This window comes from Sprattus sprattus (genome assembly GCF_963457725.1).
Source record: "Sprattus sprattus genome assembly, chromosome: 4".
NCBI classification, from domain to species: domain Eukaryota; kingdom Metazoa; phylum Chordata; class Actinopteri; order Clupeiformes; family Clupeidae; genus Sprattus; species Sprattus sprattus.
In genome coordinates this window covers 5,499,458-5,516,064 of record NC_137923.1, presented here as the reverse complement: position 1 = coordinate 5,516,064, position 16,607 = coordinate 5,499,458, and the positions used below count along the sequence as shown (strand labels likewise).

Genomic DNA, 16,607 nt, shown 5'->3' with positions numbered 1-16,607 from the left:
CTTGGGTGAAAAACTCACTTTTGCATGTCGCCCACATCGCTGTGGACGGACGTGAGGAGGTTGCAGCTGAGGTTGACCTCGGTCAGGGTGGAGATGGAGCAGATAGGCAGGGGAAAGGAGCCTAGGTGGTTGTTGGAGAGGTTGAGACTCCGTAATCGAGTGAACCTGAGAGAGAAAGAGAGAGGGTAATCATGAGGGAGAGAGTAATCATGAGAGACAGAGATAGAGAGGGAGAGAGAGAGAGAGCGAGAGAGAATGATGCTATGGTCCTGAATGACGCTAATGATGCTCTGAGCTGAGCTACAGGTCAATCATGGTCATACCCACACTGATGTTATAAGATAGGAAGACCCAAAAAACACTTTTATTCGATTCTCAATGGATCTAGTCATACCCCCACTGCTAGATATGAGCAAGTGTACAACTCACGTGACTATCATACACTTATGTTTGAGTGTGCATCTCAAGTGACTGGTGTTTGTATATCATACACCTATGTTTGAGTGTGCATCTCAAGTGACTGGTGTTTGTATATCATACACCTATGTTTGAGTGTGCATCTCAAGTGACTGGTGTTTGTATATCATACACCTATGTTTGAGTGTGCATCTCAAGTGACTGGTGTTTGTATATCATACACCTATGTTTGAGTGTGCATCTCAAGTGACTGGTGTTTGTATATCATGCAGCTATGTTTGAATATGCATCTCAAGTGACTGGTGTTTGTATATCATACACCTATGTTTGAATGTGCATGCTCGGCTGATTCCATTCCCACATTTAAAAAACAAATATGATGTGATATGATACATTTTGTATAGAATGCCATCAACCACAAAAGACAGTAACAGAAGGAAAGATGTCCAATCTCTTAGATATGACACTAGCCATACCCCCGACAGACTCATGACAATTCCCAGTATTGTTGAGCAAACACAGGCTTCTGAAGAGAGATGCTCCCCCTCAGGAGCTCCAGTCAATCTCTCACACACACTCCACTTCCTGACCGCACCCAGCTGTCAATCACACGCTGGCGGTCTGTCCGAAGGCACGCGTGGCGGCGCCTGAGACGACGCCTTAGTCAGGGGGGGCTGCGTCTTGAGCAGTGACACGTGGGAGGGAGGAACACTGTGGCCTCAGCGCCGCCATGGCGACGAGTGACGAGGTGTTGAAAAAACAAGCAAAGCGTCAGGGGCGTTGTTGTCACTTACAACAGCCGAGGGCCATGGCATTTGGAGTAAATGCTGGGACCTTAAGTGCAAGGACAATCACTCCGCCTGTGTATCCCACTGCTTAAAAAAGGAATCACGGCATCCTGTTAACAGATAAGAACAGTGTTCCATGGGATCCATGTCATCACGCGGTAACAGATAGTCTCATTAGCTCTGGCTGATCAGGGATCAGCTGTGGTTCAGCACACAGCAGGCAGGCAGGACGTGAACACTGAACGCACGGGAGACCCTAAATCAGCCGTGAAGGTCAGAGAGCAGCTTGACGCTGAGGTGATATTTACTCCATCGCCATGGTGTCTCCCCGGCAACCGCCAGGGAGAGGCGGGAGGGCCAGAGACAGGTCAGAGGTGAGCGCACCGTGGTCCCTATGGTGGGAGTTTTGTAGATGGGTCTAGAGAGGTTAGGCTTCGCCTGCATGCTAATGAGGAAATACCATAGCAGTCATCTTTCTTATGGGACAGAACCTATACCGACTCACCTCAAAAACACACGCACACACACACACACACACACACTCTCACACTCACACACTCACACTCACACTCACACACACTCACACACTCTCACACTCACACACTCACACACTCACACACTCACTCTCACACACTCACACACTCACACACACACACACTCACACACACACACACTCACACACACACACACTCACACACGCACACACACTCACACACTCACTCACACACTCACACACTCACACACTCACACACTCACACACACACACTCTCACACTCTCACACTCACACACTCACACACTCACACACTCACACACACACACACACCCCCCCCCCCCCCCCCCCCCAACCCCCCCCCCACACACACACACACACACACACACACACACACACACACACACACACACACACTCACACTCACACTCACACTCACACACTCACACACTCACACACTGCCAAAGTGAGAGCTTAATCATGTGAATGGCAGGGGCAGGAAACAAGGCCATGGTGTTATTGATCAGTGTGGTCATCTCATTAGGGTGGGGGAGGCGTGGGGACCGCAGGCAGGCCAAGAGGGGCAGAGAGAGGCCAGGCCAGCCCTCCTCTATCACACCAGCACATCTGCTGACTCGGGTCTTCCCTGTCTCCCCCAATAACGCTCTCTCTCACCCAGCGTTTTGGAAAGGGCAAGCCGCCAAAAGCACATGCACGCACGCACACACACACCCACCCACGCACACGTTATACATACAACAACACAACATCCGGGCTTTCCTACTGCCAGACTCAGATCAGAGCCATGATGGCAGCTTTATCAATCCGGTGTGTCTTGTTGGGGTGATGGGGGGCCATTACAGGCACAGGGGAGAGAGCTGTCAGATTTCCCAGAATGCATTGTAATCCCTCTTCTTAGCGTGCTGCGTAGGTATGATCTGACACAAGCCTTTTCCATACCTGACCACCAGGCCCCTTTCTCTACTCCTGTGACTGCTCACAAGAGAGAAAGCGAGAGAGGGAGACAGAGAGAAAAAGAAAGGGAGCGACAGAGAGTGAAAGAGGGAGGAAAAGAGAAGAAAAAACACCCAGCAAATGAGAGAAAAAGGGGGAGAGGGAGGGAGGGAGGGAGGGAGGGAGGGAGGGAGCGAGAGGCCTGGTATGGCATGTGGGTGAAGTGGAGTGTTCACAGGGGGGGGAAAACAAAAGGCACGGGCCTTTTGCACGCACATGCACCCCCGCACAATAGGCTCACCTTCACGCTGCCTGATCTTTAATAGCCAGGGGCCTACAGCTTGGAGCCAATCAATGGGGCCCGCCAAGGCCCACGGGCCTCCACACAGACCCGTGGCTTTGGCTTCGGCCACAAAGCCGCTGCCATGTGCCCCCGCCGACACACACACACACACACAGGATAGGACACCTGTGGGTATCCACGAGAGCAGGAGGGGGGGGGGAAGGATGCACAGAGGAGGCTGTTTCCCTTCGTAAAGGTCACGGTTCGAGAGGAGGATGTGGAGGGAGGGGGGGCCAGGGGACGGGCAGCGGCCAGGAGGGGTTATGGGAGGACAGCGGGATGGTGCAGCGCTGAGAGTGGCTAGTGGAGCTGCTGCTGCCTCCACCTCCGTGTCAGTACCTCTGGGCAGAGTCAAGGTGACCCTACCTGCACCACTCCGCACGCACACACCCATACACACACACATACACACATGCACTCCCCAACTCCAGCTGCACAGGTGGGATTACAAAATAAGATGAGGGCTGTACTTGTGCACTCACACACACACACACACAGTTACACATACGTACACATGTGCACTAGCACACATATCATATGAACACATGTGCATAACCACACACGCATGTGCACACACACTCACGCTCCCATGACAACAATAATCTCCCCTGATGAAAACAGCGGCTCTGTTCCAAGACTGCTCAGCATACCACAGGTCCGCCTACGGCCAATCATTCTCATGCCCTCACTCACTCACACACACACACACACACACACACACACCCACACCCACACCCACACCCACACCCACACCCACACCCACACCCACACCCACACCCACACCCACACCCACACCCACACACACACACACACACACACACAACTCTAACAAACAATAGATAGATAGATTTAGAGAGAGAGCTAAAATACCTCTGCAGCTGCTGTAATGTGTGGTCTGCCGGCAAGAAGTTGTGTTTGAGGTTGAGGTGGGTGAGATCCTGGCTATAAAGCAGGTTGGGTGGCAGCTTCTCCAGACTGCAGCAGGACAGGTCCACTGAGCTGATCCTCTGAGACACCATCTGAGACAGTGAGAGAGAGAGAGAGAGAGAGAGAGAGAGAGAGAGAGAGATGAAAACAACCACCAGAACCACACAATGGCAATCATCTTAGCAAACACCCATTCAGCTGCAGAAACGAAACAAAGTAGGAACAAGACAAAGCAGCTCTGCGTCTTTCTCCCAAACACCATCCCTGCAGCAAGCATCAGGGCCCTATTTCTTGTGTGTGGTTCAACTAAGTCGATCAAATGTCCTATTAGCCAGCTTAAATTAACGTGATGATTGAAGACAGGCTATCGCGGTTCCTCCAAGGCTGATCCACGCTCAAACAATGTCGTTAATTCAAACCAGACTTCAGTTATCAGGGTAACTGTGCGGGCCATCCTACTTCAAAAGGGGGAAGCGTAGATCACCAAAACCATGATTTTCTAGCGGTACAATGGCTACTAAACTTAAAGAAAGAACTTCCTTTTTCTCCGCTGGCGATGATAATGAAGAATACAAGACCATAATCATGGCAAAGTTCAACACTGCCACTGCTGGGAGAGCCAGACAAGAAGCATGGCAAAATATTGCTGACAAGTTAAATGAGTAAATGTTGGAAAAATGTATAGGCCTATTTGAAGTGCCGCATTACCCCAATCAATCAGATTATATATCTTTAAATGTGCCTGCTGGCAGTAGGCTTAATGGAATTCATTGAATGAGATCTTGCTAGTGAAAAAAAATGATCTCAACTCTTTCAGCATGTGTTGTGTTGTGTTGTGTTGTGTTGTGTTGTGTTGTGTTGTGTTGTGTTGTGTTGTGTTGTGTTGTGTTGTGTTGTGTTGTGTTGTGTTGTGTTGTGTTGTGTTGTGTTGTGTTGTGTTGTGTTGTGTTGTGTTGTGTTGTGTTGTGTTGTGTTGTGTTGTGTTGTGTTGTGTTGTGTTGTGTTGTGTTGTGTTGTGTTGTGTTGTGTTGTGTTGTGTTGTGTTGTGTTGTGTTGTGTTGTGTTGTGTTGTGTTGTGTTGTGTTGTGTTGTGTTGTGTTGTGTTGTGTTGTGTTGTGTTGTGTTTGTGTGGCAGAGTACAGGCGCGGCCCCGGGATCAGCCTGTCTATGGCAGTGCGAACGCGAGACAGTGGTGTCGGGTTGCAGCTGCTGGCTGCCTCAGCAAGGGGCTTTTGTTATTCGTGAACGGTAAGGGCATCGGATTTACCAGCGTGCCGTTTTGGGTTCGACGCAGGAAATGAAATGTGATGCAATCCATTTGTGCTCAGGCCTCTGAGTATGCGAGGGCTGGGGAGAGGGAGAGCGCGGGGCAGAGAGACCAAAGGCGGATCTCGTTGGAAGGGTCGGGCTCAGTCTGGTGGGCCACTGGGAGCACCTGATGTTTGGCCAGAGTGGTGCACCAACACAGCCATGCTGTGCCTGACACCAACCAGACTGAGACTAGGCTGCAGAGAAACAGTCACAACACCGTGACCCACAGACAACTTAACAGCCCATCTTACTTAGCGAGGGCTCCCTCTCTCTCTCTCTCTCTCACGCCCTCTCCCACTCTCTCGCTCTCTCCCTCTCTCTTTATCTCTCTCTATCGAGCGCTTTTCCAGTGCAGTTGCTGCTGCTATTCTGAGTTTCCCAGGGGGACCTGCGCTGCTCTGACACACCACAAGGTTGTCTCTGGGAAAATGCAAAAAATAGGCTCCGAGGTCTGTCCTACTTGGGCTTGACGAGAAAAAGAGGCTCTTTGCAAAACGTGCCCTGCCCCCCGGGAGAGAGAAGAACAGAGAGAGAGAGAGAGAGAGAGAGAGAGAGAGAGAGAGAGAGAGAGAGAGAGAGAGAGAGAGAGAGAGAGAGAGAGAGAAGAACAGAGAGAGAGAGAGAGAGAGAGATGATGGAGAGAAAAGAGGAAAAAAAAATGCGAGAGAGCAGGGTAGAGAGGAAGGAGAGAAGCTGAGCGTATTCTTCATCCGCCCTCTCTGCAGTCGTAGCTCACCCAGGCCATGGACTCAGCTCACGCGTACACGCTTCACCAACAATTCAGCCCTATTAGGGTTGTGGTGACAGTTTGCTTGTTGACAAGGGAAATGTAGTTTGTCCTACTTCTGTGTTCCTTTACTTAACTCCATCAAACTCAACCCAAGCTAACTTTCTATTTTTAGGTGTTTCTATTATTAGCGATCATTTGAGCAGTTGTGTAACTATAGTCACTACTTTCCAATGCGTCTGGGCTCACATGTTATGAAAAAAAATGACTGGTTTGGCTCGCTGGCTGTTTTAAATAACCCTCATGTGCCTTATCCCACAGCCATATTTGTATCCACAGTGACAGTGTGGATAAGGTAAGAATATTGTGTGAGAAAACGACTTGCACTACTGCTTTCACTACCAAGTGTCATGGACACCACTACTACCACTACATAGGGGAACCACGGGGTTCAGCACAACGAGGAAGCCGTGGCGTCAGTCGTAATGAAGGTCATGTAGACCACTGGACACCCATGTTAAAAATAGCTATTTCTCTTTTTCTCTCTTACACACAACTTCACACACTCTCTTTCTGTCACAGACACACACACACACACACACACACACAGACACACACACACACACACACACACACAAACACACAGACCTTGGCTGCATGTCTATGCCAGCGTAGGTGCTCGGTGAAGCTGTCAAAGCTGATGTAGTAGGTCTGGCTCTGGGGGCCTGCCGAGCTGAAGGCCAAACAGTGGTTGTGTTTCTTCACCTCCTCCACCTGAAATACACACAAACACACACACACACACACACACACACACACACACACACACTTCATGAGTATATGAATGCACAGAAACATATTCCAACGCATACACTATTGTAGTCATTTCATTCAATCATATTACACCAAGTGCTTTACAGAGACAATTAAGAACACGTATCAAATCAATTAAACGAAGAAGACAATGACTAAGAATTTAAAGTAACAGATGGTAAGAGTTCAGGAGGGAAAAGGTCATCCACATACTGCCCCTTCACTGCCCTATTCTGACATGCTCCAACCCAGTTCATGCCGAGGTCAGTTATAGGCTCGGTGTGAGAGGGTAGGAAGGGGCTGAAAATATCTCCCTCATGTATCTTCATCCAGCAGGCACAGAAACAACAGGATAGTTAACCTCACTGGGAGCCCCCGGGCCTATGGTGCTTCATACATGACAATCAGTGCAGACACACACACACAGACACACAGACACACAGACACACAGACACACAGACACACACACACACAAATAAACTCAACCACACACACACACACACACTACAAAGACACACAGACACACAGAGACACAGACTCATAGGCACACACAGACACACGCAGCTTATGGTTAACTGATGCGCCACCCTAACGCAGAGGCTCATCTAAGCAGGACACGCAGCCTGTGCTATTTAAGTCCCTGTCTCAGCGGTAGCGCAGCCTGCTAATAAAAAAAGGCTTTCCTCCGCCTCTGCTGCTGGCATGCAAGAGTCCTGTTGTGCCTGTGCCTCGACCCCTGAGCGTCCCACGGGGTCCCACGGGGCCAACATGGGGAGGGACCAATGACATGATGACTGGCATGAGATGGCCTGAGCTGCTGTCCACGGGACATGGGGAAGACTGAAGTGCTGACCTGACTTGAGGACTCACTGACTGTGTGCCAGTCATCCCAGTACAGTAGGAGCTGTTGATGTTGACTGTTGGTATGTGTGTGTGTGTGTGTGTAGGTGTGTGTAGGTGTGTGTAGGTGTGTGTAGGTGTGTGTAGGTGTGTGTGTGTGTAGGTGTTGGCCCTTGCTCACCTTTCCTCCGATGAGGGGTAGTATGTGCATCTTGCCGGTGCTGCTGGCCTTGACAGAGGACACCATGAGGCAGGTGCCGCACAGAATGACCTGACGGCGGCTCCAGCGGTTCACTGGCAGCTGCAGCTTCCCCTTGCGCACGTTATACGTCCCAGAGAGCTGCACACGCTCCGAGCTCTCAATGCTGTGTGGCTTCCCTGGGGGAGGAACAGAGAGAGAGAGAGAGAGAGAGAGAGAGAAGGAGAGAGAGAGAGAGAGAGAAGGAGAGAGCGGTTAGCATCTGAGCTTAGCAGCACAGCACAAGAATAAGGTAGCATTGGGGCAGGGGTTCGGGAGCTGGTGATGCCTTACTGAGGGGGGGGAACACACACACACACACACACACACACACACACACACACACACACACACACACACACACACACACACACACACACACACACACACACACACACACACACACACACACACACACACACACACACACACACACACACACACGTGACTGACAGAGAGGCCTGAATCTGCCTCCTGTAATGTGCAGACGGCACTGTCTGTGCCGGTGATAGCTGAGGACACCACAACCAATGCTGGCGTTGGATTTCACTGACCCTAGGTCAGGACCATAGCTTTACCCGGCATGGTTTAGCCTGTGCCTGGGGTCCACTTCCACATCAGACCTTGAGCAGACCACACCAGCCTCCTCTTCAACGGCCATCATCCATCAAAGAATCACCCACGACCCATGTGTTCCCTGAGATAATTCGTCTCGTCCAGGCTCGAGTTCTTTTACTCACCCACGTTAGCCACGGTCACGCAGCGTGAGCGAGAGGCTGGGGAAAGTACTCAGAATGCGCTCTCCCTGCCCTGAATAATTCACACCGGGCCATTTTCTACATTCTCGCTGTTAGCCCCGACACCCAGGGCATCTGTTCTACATGTAAACTCTGTCTGGAGCCGCTGAAGTTCTACACAGCCCTGGCCACAGTCCAGCTCCCAGGCGAGTCTGGTGGCAAGATGCTTTATGCTTGTTCCGACAGACCTGGGAGGCAGTGGAGCATGAGAGGAAGACCTACAGTAAGGATACCCAGAACTGTTCCCACATCAGTGGTTCCTGCTTGGCTACAGCTGAAGATGTATTCATCCATACAAAACAAAGAACTAGTACTTCTGAAGGAGCTCTATGGAAAATAACAGGTCACTCGTTCCTGACAACAAATCTAGCCGTGACAGGGGGAGTAACCGCCCAGCCAGATCATTCATTGTGTTTGGCGTTTGGTGTTTTGGTATAAATACTCTGATGTTTTGTCGCCTTCAGCCACACAACAACAACAAGAATGCTGCACAAGGTCAACTTGTGACGAATGTGAGCCGCACAACATGGACACGTACACTTTGACAAGATAGCTTCACAACATATCAACATGCCTGGACACACTGCACAGTCTATTCACTCCTTGGTTTGCACAATACAATTAAAGTTTAATTGGAAAACTATGCAAGCTGCAGAGGTGTGCTCTTTTGAAGATTTTTTTTTTTCTTCTGTGCGCTACCACTTAGAAAAAGAGAGCGTTTGGGGGATCATCGAGGAGCGTGTTTTCTGAAGGTGCTTGCCTCCTTAAATGGAAAAAAATAAATGCTGGAAATTATTCAAGAGCCTGTAGCCTCAATATGTCGAATAAGCACGGGCTATTTTCCATGGCTTCAAATGCAGCAGAAGTAAAAGCACCCTTACACACATGCAAACACATGCATGTGCAAAAGTGAACACAAATGACCCACAGCACCCAACGCTCTCTCCCACATACACATACACATACACATGCACACAAACACACACCCACACACACATATATAACCTTGCATTCTTGTGTTTCTCTCTGACAGAGATGGAACACCCATATGATTGTATCTGTTGTACCGTGTTGTCCAAACAGGAACAAATGGTCTAAAAAAAAAGGAACAATGCGTGGTAGGAATGCCAAGTGTCAACAGCGCTCCAGCATGATGAACGTCAGGCAGGACACCAGGCTGTGCATTCAGGGAGGAAGAGAGGAGGAGCAGGGTCCATTTGGTCCTCTGGGACTAGAGCCTGGAGCCTGGAGCCTGGCCTGCCACAGTGATGGTGAGCACCACCCACAATCCCCAACCAGCCGGCCCGTCCACCTCCACCACCAGAGGGACAAACACACCACAGGTGGGTGGGGCAGCAGTTTGAAAGGTCCTTCCTCTTCGGGCGAGGCAGTCAGAGCAGAGATCATGCTTTTTTTTTTTTTTTTTTTACACGCCTCAGATGAGTTCACTACTCCCGAATTATCCAGCGGCCTAGTGATTAAGGGCTTTTCGAGCTGCCTGACTGACTGACTGACTGACTGACTGATCGCTGGTGTCCCGGCTGGAGAGGTGAAGGGCATGCTGGGGAGCTGGGGAGCTGGGGGGCTGAGCAGTGATGCCTGTGGTGAAGTGGCTGCGCTGTCTGTGAGAACGGAAAGGAGGGGTGCGGGCCGGCCGCTACGCTTAAGAGAGCAGGGGTGGGGTGCCTGTGCTGGGTGGACGGAAGGAGTAGGCCACATGAACTGTGTGTGAAAGTTGTGGTGTGTGTATATGTGTACGTTTACGTTTGTGTATGAATGAAGGTATATGAGTGTGTGTGTATGGAGGGTTGGGTGTGTTTGTGTATATGTTGTGGTGGGTGTGTTGTCTGTCATTGAGGATGGCTTCCTTCCTCTTGTGTGGAGCAGGAAAAGCCTCAGTTTCCCCTCGCCAAGCAGCCTCTCCCTCAGTAGCGTCACTGCATCACACACACACACACACACACACACACACACACACACACACACACACACACACACACGCAGGGGCGTGTCTACACACACATCCCACATGAGCTTTCATACACACACACACACACAAACAATGATTAACAGACAGAACAATCATGTGCATGTAACATCCACGTCAAAGTCTCCAACAATAGCCTCATACACCCTCCCTGAGATATGTCTATTGTGTAGCCACTTTTCACAAATGGCCCTCGATGTCAGCCCAAGACAGACTGATGGGTTCCTGCGGCACAGAACTGCAGCAACCAGAGCGCACAGGCCTAACGAAAACAGCCACAGCCGCTATAGCCAACGTAACACATGGTCCGTCCATAATACCTACAAAGCTCCAGTACATTTTCATCTGTTCTGATAGTGGATGTCTTCATCTGAGTAGTACACTTTTTCATAAATGATGGATGGCACACAGTATAAATAGATATTTAAAAAGGTATGAATATCATCAGTACGGATCGACCCCATGACTTTCTGTATCAGGTTGAGCTCCAAGAAGGTTGCATGCAGCACATGCCTTCCACAGAGGACCAAGCCCCTGTCCCCCAGATCCGAGGCATCCCTGGCGGCACAGCTCTCCAAAAGCTGGAGCACGCACGCACACACACACACACACACACACACACACACACACACACACACACACACACACACACACACACACACACACACACACACACACACACACACACAGGGTCGTCCCTTCGTGCACCGTGGATCTCCAACAGCTGGAGCACAGAACCGGAGCAGCTAGAACAGCAGGGGGGCACTTAAGCAGGTCAACGTTCTCGTCTCTTCCTCCCTCCTCCGAGAATGAGGCCAGCTCCCTCACCGTGGCTCGTTATAAATCACAATCAGCCGAGGAGGATGAGGAAGAGGAGGAGGAGGAGGTGAGGAAGAGAGAGCCATGTCGCTGCCTCGCTGCATCTGGGCCGAGCATCGTCCGCTCCGTACCTCAGGGCTCTGACCCACATTGCAGGCGGTGTGGACTAGAGCGCATGCTTCGTGTCAGAATTTTCCCTGCCTGCGTGTGAGTGAAGCGTGGTGGACAAACCTGCAGGGTCCTGAGACACACACACACACACACACACACACACACACACACACACACACACACACACACACACACACACACACACACACACACACACACACACACACACACACACACACACACACACACACACACACACACACACACACACACACACACACACACACACGCAGCATGAGGTGGGCTCATGTTTAGAGACGTCAGCCTGATCTGTTCTTTTCTGTGTTGTGCTGCTGGTGGAGCTAATAGCCCTTGAGTGGGAGGCTATTTAAAACCCTGCCTGTCAATGCATACCACACCTGAGCAAAAGAGACCGAGCTGGCATAAAATGAGCTGGGTCAGAGGGGAAGGAGACCAGAAAGAGAGGAGAGAGAGCGAGAAAGAGAGGAGAGAGAGAGAGAAAGCGAGAGAGACGGAGAGAGAGAGAGAAAGAGGGAGAGAGAGAGGAAAGAGAGAGGGAGAGAGGGGGGGAGAGAGAGAGAGATAGGAGAGAGAGCGAGAAAGCGAGAGAGATGGAGAGAGAGAGAAAGAGGGAGAGCGAGAGAGAGAGAGAAAAGAGAGAGGTAGAGAAGAGAGAGAGAGAGAGGGGGGGAAGAGAGAAAGAGAGAGAGAGAGAGAGCCGAGCAGCTGTGACAGCAGCCTGTAAATAGCCCCAGTGTTGTGCTCCAGTGTGGCCAGCCTGCACGTGGCACCAGATGAGTGTGTGTTTGTGTTGTCATCAGAGAGCTGCCGCGGACAGCGCCCACCACCTCTCCATCTCTATCCCTCTATCATTCTTGAAGAATGATTCTTCCTCTCTCCATCAGCCCTGATGACTCAGTGCCAGCCCCCCCCCCCCCACACACACACACACACAGTCTCACACACACACACACACAGTCACAGTCACACACACACACACAGTCACACACAGACAGTCACACACACAGTCACACAGTCACACGCACACAGTCACACACACACAGTCATAGTCACACTCACAGTCACACACAGTCACACACAGACAGTCACACACACAGTCACACAGTCACACGCACACACAGTCACACACAGTGACACAGTCACACGCACACGCACACGCACACACACACACACACGCAGCAGCATCAGTGACCGCTCAGGAACAGGCACTGAAGCAGGGAGTGTGATCCGTCTCAGGGCATGTCTGAGTATAATGTCAGGGCTAGTCCGGTGTAGAGGCCATGCACTCTTCTACTGATCCAGGGCCTGCTCAGACCCTCTGCTGATAACCGGAAGCTGGGATACAGAGAGACAGGCCAGAGCTTCAAGACAGTGTCAGACTCCCTCCTCTTTTGCCTCTTCCCCACTCACAGTGCCTCTGTGTGTGTGTGTGTGTGGTCTGTGGATGCCTTGTGAGCAGTAATTCACAAGCAGATGCTATCCCCGTCCCCGGCAGAGGAGACGCACGTGCCAGGTGACAGCCTAATTACCCTGCCTGCCAGCCAGGCGCAGCACACCCCCCACTTCTGTCATCCCAAAGAGTCACAACACTGGGAGAGGATGGTGAAAGAGGGGTGTGTGTGTGTGTGTGTGTGTGTGTGTGTGTGTTTGTGTGTAAGCACAAAGAGTCTTTTTTTACTTTCACACTGTTACCAGGGACTTAATGCTCAATTAGTAGCTGTTAAATCTGCTAAATAGCCTCTTTTCAAGTTCCCAGATGTTCCCCGGCGAAGACTGTACTACAGATCTCCAAGGTGGCGTGGGGAGGTGAGAGCCGTGGAGGGGGAGGTATGTCTGCCAAATGAACTACCAATCTGGGTGTGTGTGTGCACTACCAACCTGTGTGTGTCTGTGCACTACCAATCTGTGTGTGTCTGTCTGTGCACTACCAACCTGTGTGTGTGTGTGCACTACCAACCTGTGTGTGTGTGTGTGTGCACTACCAATCTGTGTGTGTCTGTCTGTGCACTACCAACCTGTGTGTGTCTGTGCACTACCAACCCGTGTGTGTCTGTGCACTACCAACCTGTGTGTGTGTGTGCACTACCAACCTGTGTGTGTCTGTGCACTACCAATCTGGGTGTGTCTGTCTGTGCACTACCAATCTGTGTGTGTGTGTGCACTACCAATCTGTGTGTGTCTGTCTGTGCACTACCAATCTCTGTGTGTCTGTCTGTCTGTGCACTACCAATCTGTGTGTGTCTGTCTGTGCACTACCAATCTGTGTGTGTCTGTCTGTGCACTACCAATCTGTGTGTGTCTGTCTGTGCACTACCAATCTGTGTGTGTGTGTGTGTGCACTACCAATCTGTGTGTGTCTGTCTGTGCACTACCAACCTGTGTGTGTCTGTGCACTACCAACATGTGTGTATCTGTGCACTACCAACATGTGTGTATCTGTGCACTACCAACCTGTGTGTGTGTGTGCACTACCAACCTGTGTGTGTCTGTGCACTACCACTCAGTGTGTGTCTGTGCACTACCAACCTGTGTGTGTCTGTGCACTACCAATCAGTGTGTGTCTGTGCACTACCAACATGTGTGTGTCTGTGCACTACCAACCTGTGTGTGTCTGTGCACTACCAACATGTGTGTGCACGTTGATGCCCTACGCTGCCATGTGTCTCCGTTTTGTCCCTCTTAACCCCTTTGTGCCATGACATCCTGAGGATGTCTCCAGTTGTGTGGATTCATCGTATCTATAGCCCTGTCCTCTGTGTGCATTTCATCTATGGAGTAAACAGGAGAGTTTTTCCAGAGTCATGTGAAACCGTCATGGGTTTTGATGTCAGGATGTTGCTGTTGTTTCTGAGTGAGCTTGAGCATGTATATGTGGTGTCCACTCAGTTGCTTTATCATTTCGATTGTTTTTGAGCAAGACAGCATGAATGTGTGTGTGTGTGTGTGTGTGTGTGTGTGTCTCTGGTGCGATGGGAGCGTGTGTGTGTGTGTGTGTGTGTGTGTGTGTGTGTGTGTGTGTGTGTGTGTGTGTGTGTGTACAGAGCACAGTGCCTATGGGCATGACAGAAAACCGACAGTTCGTTTTTCCCTCTGCTTCCTGTCTCCCAAACAACAGAGCATCTCTTAGCTTGCTCTTGCTCAAGACGTGTTCTAGGAAGAGGTCCAAAAGCAGCCCTAGCCTCCCTCACCCGCTCTCTCCCCACGCCTCCACCTTCTCTCTCTCCTCTCCAATCTGCCTCTCTGGTTTCCATGGCACGAGTGCTCGTCCTATTGCAGGCAGGGGTGGGGAGGATAATTAATTGTCTGATGAATGTCATGGTGATGTCCTGGCACCCAGACTGTCACTGCTGTGCAGGCGTGTACCTTCCTCCACCTTCCACACACACACACACACACACCCAGACATCTTATACACTAAACAGGCAAACTGAAAAATACATACATACACAATGGTAACAAATTACTCCTAAAGGCTTATTTGGCGTACCTCTGGCACTGTGAGGCAGCAGAAACACACACACACACACACACACACACACACACACACACACATGCACACATGCTCACACACATACGCACACAAAATCAGAGAAAGTTTGGCCATGCAAGCTATTGCAATAGAATTCTCTGAATTAGCATGGGCAATGCCTAATGTGGGTTACTGGTTAATCTTGTGAGGTTGTAGCCAGTTAAAGGCACACACTACTCCACAGGCTAGGACAAGTTTGACAAGCCAGGCAGCCTAGGCTGCTCTCTGATGGTCATCTTTATTATTCATAGCACCGCGCGCCACAGCATGTTTCATTTAGAGTTTACTTAGGAAAAGTAGGCTGTGTACAGTATGTGTGTGTGTGTGTGTGTGTGTGTGCGTGTCTGCCTGCCTACATGTAGTCTAAACCCATGCATATGTTCCCGTTCATTTCTAAACAAGACGTCCTTCCGTCTGTCTGTCTATCTGGCTTCACATTGCCAGATTAAGAGCTGGCTATTGGAGTAGCTGGCCTGCAGAGGTAGACAGGTTCAGCTGTGGCTGGCTGCCTGACTGGCTGTGTGTGTGTGTGTGTGTGTGTGTGTGTGTATCTCCACATTGCCAAGATCTGATTAATGATTCTTATCAGCTGTTCTTGCAGTGACATGTGGTTATCACCTGCAGCAAGGTTGGCTGGCTGGACAGGCAGACAGACAGACAGACGGCTGAACAGACAGAGAGTCTATTTGGTCTCAGGTGGGACAGTGCCGCTCTGGACCACTAGGGGCAGCGGTGAACAGGAGGAACAGGAGTAGCCTCATTGGCCAACCTGAAGCAGCCGAGTGTTTTACAACACTGGATAATCTTTGTTTGACTTGAGCGCTTGGCCCACTTACACGTAGAGCCCAACTACGGAGGCTTTACGTAACGGTGGCTTACGCACAGCAGTGGGCAGAGGCTGTGACGGTGTCTCTCCAGCTACCTCCATCTCTCACACAGATATAAGCGCACACACACACACACCATAAAGGAGAGATTCCTGCATACTCACACAACTCATGACCTGTATTCATGTGCACACTTAGTGTGTGTGTGTGTGTGTGTGTGTGTGTGTGTGTGTGTGTGTGTGTGTGTGTGTGTGGTGGTAGGTGCAAGCAGAAAGAGATCATCATGTTCCGTCGGCCAAGCTGACAGGTAGCCTACAGCAAGCAGCCTAGTCATCAGAGAGAGAGAGAGAGAGAGAGAGAGAGAGAGAGAGAGAGAGAGAGAGAGAGAGAGACTTAAAAAAAAAGAGCAGGAGGGGGGGGTCACACAATCTTCAACCTTTTTGCTCCGAAAGAAAGAAGGAAAGAAGGAAGGAAGGAAGGCAGGGGAAAAGCAGGGGATAATCCATAGCAGTAAGAGAAGGAAAGACTGTCCATTGACGGCCGGCGAAGCTTATCCCTTTCGCTCACGCACGTGTCAAGCTCTCTCCCCTCTCTATTTAAAGATCCACTCTACGCTTTGCTAAGCCTTCTTATTAGTGATGCGCGG

The 16,607-nt window shown here is 50.5% G+C and overlaps 1 protein-coding gene across 1 annotated transcript in view; it reads right to left on the bottom strand.

The window, feature by feature from the left end:
* The window catches only part of phlpp1 (PH domain and leucine rich repeat protein phosphatase 1), a 48,999-nt gene that overhangs the window by 10,824 nt on the left and 21,568 nt on the right, over window positions 1-16,607 (bottom strand). Inside the window, exons 2-5 of the mRNA XM_080837196.1 lie at window positions 7,793-7,989; window positions 6,607-6,732; window positions 3,864-4,012; window positions 19-165 (exon numbers count right to left, since the gene is read on the bottom strand). Of these exons, the coding sequence (XP_080693322.1) occupies window positions 19-165; window positions 3,864-4,012; window positions 6,607-6,732; window positions 7,793-7,989 (619 nt within the window). The remainder of the gene's footprint in view (window positions 1-18; window positions 166-3,863; window positions 4,013-6,606; window positions 6,733-7,792; window positions 7,990-16,607) is intronic.